This window comes from Aegilops tauschii, chromosome 5 (assembly GCF_002575655.3).
Source record: "Aegilops tauschii subsp. strangulata cultivar AL8/78 chromosome 5, Aet v6.0, whole genome shotgun sequence".
Lineage (NCBI taxonomy): Eukaryota > Viridiplantae > Streptophyta > Magnoliopsida > Poales > Poaceae > Aegilops > Aegilops tauschii.
In genome coordinates this window covers 490,655,285-490,660,856 of record NC_053039.3, presented here as the reverse complement: position 1 = coordinate 490,660,856, position 5,572 = coordinate 490,655,285, and the positions used below count along the sequence as shown (strand labels likewise).

Below are 5,572 nucleotides of genomic sequence, written 5' to 3'. Positions count from 1 at the left end.
GTGTTGTTGGTGGGTTGCAGTATTTAACACTCACTCTCCCGGATATTTCGTTTGCAGTGAACAAGGTGTGCCAGTTTCTCTCACAACCCACTGATGTTCATTGGGAAGCTGTTAAGCGGATTTTACGCTATGTCAAAGGAACATTGCACACAGGGCTGAAGTTTCGCAAGGCTGTCTCTACTAGCATTACTATCTTCACTGATGCAGATTGGGCAGGATGTCCGGATGATCGTCGATCAACTGGCGGTTTCGCCATATTTGTTGGACCGAACCTCATTTCCTGGAGTTCGAAGAAACAACCAACGGTGTCGAGATCGAGCACAGAGGCCGAGTACAAAGCCTTGGCGAATGGGGCTGCTGAAGCCATCTGGGTAGAGTCACTACTCAAAGAGCTTGGAGTGTCTCAGCAGCGTGTTCCGGTTCTCTGGTGTGATAACTTAGGGGCCACATATCTGACTGCCAACCCAGTTTTCCATGCGCGTACCAAGCACATCGAGATTGATTTCCACTTTGTGCGTGAGTGTGTTGCTTCTGGAGCTCTTGAAGTCAGGTTCATTTCTTCTAACAATCAGCTGGCTGATGTGTTTACTAAACCAGCCACCAGACAGATGCTAGACCATTTTAGTACCAATCTAAACCTTGTACAGAGTAGAAGTTTAGATTGAGGGGGAGTGTTAAAATAGGTCCAGCGTGTCGTGTACACGTACTTTGTATATATGTAATTGTATATGCTGATTGTTATATATAAAAAGACGTGGAGAGGCTTTGCCCCACGGGAAACCCTAAACCCTATTCTCAAACTAAGAGAATCACTGACGGGTCGTTAATCTTTGATACATCATTATGAGATATTGCGGAATTTACATTTTGTGTCACCAGTAGTATTATTCCTCTCCTTCCATCAACAATAATCAACTGGAGAAAATATACCAAGTCTACTCTGACATTATATCAGTACATAATGCGTGTGTCTTCTGCAGCTCCTACAAAAACATGGCGTGCTCTACTAAAAAAGACTTGCATTCCCGGCGGCACACGTTCTGCTGATCTACAAAGTGCAGGACCTGTGAAGACCGAAGCCTCGTTTGCATTTGTGATTTTGAACATGATTTGTGGAGAAATGCTGTCGAGTGACCGGAAGATTGCTTCTTCTTGGCTTCTTGCAAAGGAAGACAACTGCAAACCTTTGGGTACAGAAATTCTGGAACATAGTCAGTAGCAGTACATTTGTAAGCATGGATTGTTCTTAACAATTCATCCTCTTTCAGAATGGTCAGTTTTCGCCTCGTTGGGATGGAAATCAAGTGAGTCAAGTTCATCATGGATTTTTCTTCTTAAAAGAAAAGGCTCATCACTGAGGGGTGATCCTCAGATCGATTCCGAAGCTCATGCCGCTGTAAGCGAGCGGCGCGTACATCCACATCTCGTCAGAACTGAGCACCTGATCATGAGACAACCTTTCTGGTAAGAGACATCACGATCATACAAAGTTCCAAGGAAAGAAAGGTTTACAACAACCATGAACATTATGGTTACCTTGATCTGTAGCTGCAAGAACTTGACGTAGAGGACTGCCTCCTCCAGCATAGTGCTGAGATCCACCTGTCAAGAAGTTTCACAAGAGTCAGAACATACTAGCAGGCAGCAACTTAGTAGTAACCGATGCAATCTCTAGTTGAATTTCTTTTACAGTACAAAATGTATGCACACGAGAGTTACTTTGGTTCCGTTGGGTACCAGCTTCTGCAAAGCCCGGAGTCTGTCGTTGATCTTCTCCCTTCTTCTCTGCATTGGACAGAACAAAACTCTGAACCAATCCTTGTATACATACACCCACTGAAACGGTCGTATTGAATTGACCTGCGGGGCTGCACATGCATTGAGCTCACCTTCGCATAGAGGCTCTGGGGATCGGCCGCCGACCCGCGGCCGGCCCGCGCTTTCATGGTGCCGCCGCCGGCGACGTTGGCCTCCTCGCCGCGGTTCCCCTGGGAGCAATTGGACTCGTCCGAGAAGTAGCTGCTGCTAGGTCTCTGCTTCTGCACCGTCTTGGATGTTACAGACTTCTCCCCCTGCATGATCACGGCCAATTAAACTGAATCAGCCTCGACACTTTACGTAGGTAAACTCTGCAGCTATAGCTGTCGATCGAAGTTGCCTTGTGATCTGCAGCTCGAGCCTTCTTCTTGTGCCGTCCAAGATCCCCGCCCTGATCATGGGCATTGCCGGCCTGAAAAACCTTCCGCTTCGGCGTTGCGGCGGCACCGTCGCCATTGCGGTCGCGGTCGCCGAGGAGGCAACTAGCACCGGCGCGGACGCGACCGCGACCAGCGGGCGAAGGGCCGGGGACCATGTTGCCATTGCCACCACGCTTACCGACCCTCTCCTCCTTCCGGGAGAGGTTGAGGTCGATGGAGCCGCAGTAGGAGAGCGTGTTGATCCCGAGCGACACGTTGGGCTCGCCGAGGAAGTCGTAGCTGCAGCAGCCGCCGTCGAAGCACGGGTACGGCGCCGTCAGGAACTGCGCCACGATCTCCGACTCCTCCTCGTCCGGCGCGTGGTACGGCGACCACCGCGCGGCCTCCTGCGGCCTGACGACAGCCGCCTGGTCCCGCGACATTGTGCAGCTAGTACGTACTGCTGTCCAAGCGAGGCGAATGGTGCAACGCAAGCACGGAGAGATGAACGCTAGCTGCACTGCGGCGTACTGAAGGGACTAGCTAGGGAGCATGCACGCAAGTGGCTGACGATGTGTACGTGCTCGTGTATATATGGCCGTTGAGATGAGCTCAAAATTGTTTCTTGCACAGCTCAGGCTGCTAGTGCTAGTGCCAGGTGCAAGCTGGGGAACGGCTGATTGGGTCAGCAAAATATAAGAAGCCTCAAGAAAGAACACTAGTAGTAGTATACAAATACTACCATCTCGAAGAGGAAAATGGGAAATGATTGGTAAGATACTGAGAACATTCTTGTGACAACTGACAACACAGAAACATAGAAACATGGGCTGAAACTGTGCTCAATTCGTGTGCGCCTGTGAGAGTGAGCGTCAGTTAATTCGTGCCGCGTAATCTGTCGAACAAGTTCACTTAGATCTGATGAAACACCATTTACACTGTTGGAGTTAAACACGATCACGTCCGTGTCCTTGCCGTGCACGTATATGTGTGTGTCCGTGTAGGATTCCTAAACAAGCACCGTGTAGGACTAGTACTAGTTGGCTTAGCTAGTATATATAGTCAAGTATCCCCTTGTAACAAAACCGTGAGTTGAAGAAATAAAGTAATCACCAGGGACGATACATTCCTGTGGCAATACATCGGTTATACGCGTGCGTGCTTCCGGCCGGCTGGCCGTTGTGTATGTACGTGTGCTGTTTTGTGTTGCTTGCAGCAACTACGACGCTTGATCGATCAAGAGCAAGATTAGCTAAAGGAGGCTAGCTTTGCACTGCGGTTGATCGGTGCATCTCGGCGTAAAGCACTTCGTCGAGTTCGTCAGCGAGCTCCGTTCGTCATCGTCGTTCGTCGTCGGTCGTATCACCGTCGCCGGAAAGTACTCGGCGTCGGGTCTGGGCCAACAATTGGTATCTAGAGCAAGGTTGGTCTTCTAGTAACGGAGGATCATGGCGGACGACGATAAGAACAAGCAACTGACAGAATACTCCGGTGCGGCTAAAGTATTTGCTGCTCCGACGAATTCGTCGTACCCACGATTTGATCGCGAGAACTTCGGGGTCTGGAAGGCCCTCATGGAGTGTGGTCTCCGTGCCAACGAGCTACTCCCGCTGCGTTACACGCGCACGAGCAAGAAGGACCGGCTGGTGCGCCTGAAGACACGCCAGGCAGCACCAGCGGCGCTCGACCTGGTGGCTCACATATGCGTGGAGGCACTGGACGAAGCCCATCAGGAGGCAGTCCACCTCAAAGCCCAGGTGGCTCATCAACCAGCCTGGGAAGCCCACGTGGTGCACATGAGCTGGCTGGTTCTCCTGTACGTGTAGGAGAAGGAACACCAATCTCAACTGGTTCATCTGGTGGACGTACAGCCAGTCCAGGAGTGCTTCAATCGCCAGAAATCGGGAGTTTGGCAACTCCAGATGATGTAACTTCGTCTTCGACTGTACAGGAGACAAGGGAACGTCCGCCGACACCAGTACATCTTCGACCAGTGGTGGATTTATATCCAAAGGAAGTGCTTCCAAAAGTAAATCCTGTGAAAATTAAAGGAAGAGGACGGCGGTATCTGCTTAGCGTCGAGGAACCGACGAAATTTGAAGATGCAAACACGGAGGAGTGTTGGCGTCGTGCTATGGACGAGGAGTTGGGATCGATCCAAGACAACAAAACATGGGAGCTCGTGGATCCACCCAACGACCATAAAATCATAGGGCTCAAGTGGGTGTACAAAGTCAAGAAAGATGCCGAAGGAAACTTGGTGAAGTATAAGGCAAGGCTCGTAGCCAAAGGATACGTGCAAGAGCAAGGTGTAGACTTCGAGGAAGTGTTCGCTCCTGTCACAAGGATGGAATCGGTGAGGCTAGTTATAGCTCTCGCGGCTCAAGAATCTTGGAAGCTACATCACATGGATGTAAAATCCGCTTTTTTGAACGGGGAGTTGAAAGAAGAAGTATATGTGAAGCAACCACCGGGTTACATCAAAAAAGAGAGGAGCACAAGGTGTTGAAACTACACAAGGCATTGTACGGGCTATGCCAAGCTCCTCGGGCGTGGAACATCAAGCTTGATCGTACACTAGTTTTTCTTGGTTTTGAGAAAAGTCCACTGAAGCATGCTATGTATAAGCGAGGTAAAGGCAAGGATCGTCTCCTAGTGGGCATCTATGTTGATGATCTCTTGATAACTGGAGCAGATGAGGAGGAGATTGCTAGATTCAAGCTACAAATGAAGGAGCTTTTCAAGATGAGTGATCTAGGGCTCTTTACTTACTATCTCGGGATCGAGGTACATCAAAAGCCGGAGGGAATCACACTATGCCAGGAGGCATATGCAAAGAAGATTCTTGAAAGCTGTAGCATGGAGGACTGCAATCCAAGTCATGTTCCAATGGAGCCTCGACTTAAACTTAGCAAGAGGAGCCAAGCACCCGCGGTTGATGTAACGGAGTATAGAAGTGTGGTTGGAAGCCTAAGGTATCTTGTGAATACACGACCAGACTTAGCATATTCCGTTGGCGTAGTGAGTCGCTTTATGGAAGCACCCACGACAGAACATTGGGCAGCTGTGAAACAAATACTTAGGTACATCAAAGGGACAACTAACTTCGGTTGCGTCTATTTGAGAGAGAAGCGGAAGGAGATGGTGGAGCTACTTGGCTACAGTGATAGCGACTTGGCAGGAGATATTGACGACCGTAAAAGTACCTCGGGCGTGGCATATTTCTTGGGAAGAAGCATAGTGAGTTGGCTATCACAAAAGCAGAAGGTGGTCGCATTATCATCCTGTGAAGCGGAGTATATTGCAGCTGCAACCGCGGCAGGTCAAGGTGTGTGGCTAGAAAGGCTACTCGGTGACCTCACTGACAAGGAACCGGAAGGAGTGGTGCTCTACGT

The 5,572-nt window shown here is 49.8% G+C and overlaps 1 protein-coding gene across 1 annotated transcript; it reads right to left on the bottom strand.

The window, feature by feature from the left end:
* Positions 1-1,351: 1,351 nt before the first annotated feature.
* LOC109753321 (uncharacterized) lies at positions 1,352-2,620 on the bottom strand. Its single transcript, XM_020312224.1, has 5 exons — positions 2,159-2,620; positions 1,890-2,072; positions 1,720-1,785; positions 1,537-1,602; positions 1,352-1,441 (listed from the first exon to the last, which is right to left on the bottom strand). The coding sequence occupies exons 1-5, from the start codon at positions 2,618-2,620 to the stop codon at positions 1,352-1,354; spliced, it is 867 nt and encodes a 288-aa protein (XP_020167813.1).
* Between the last annotated feature and the right edge of the window lie 2,952 nt (positions 2,621-5,572).

Excerpts from the sequence above, each read along its gene's own strand:
- LOC109753321 (XM_020312224.1), bottom strand. The coding sequence starts at position 2,620 with ATGTCGCGGGACCAGGCGGCTGTCGTCAGGCCGCAGGAGGCCGCGCGG. Across the intron at positions 2,073-2,158 it reads CTCGAGCTGCAGATCACAAG|GGGGAGAAGTCTGTAACATC; the intron begins GCAACTTCGATC and ends GTGATCATGCAG. Across the intron at positions 1,442-1,536 it reads TCTTGCAGCTACAGATCAAG|GTGCTCAGTTCTGACGAGAT; the intron begins GTAACCATAATG and ends TCTCATGATCAG.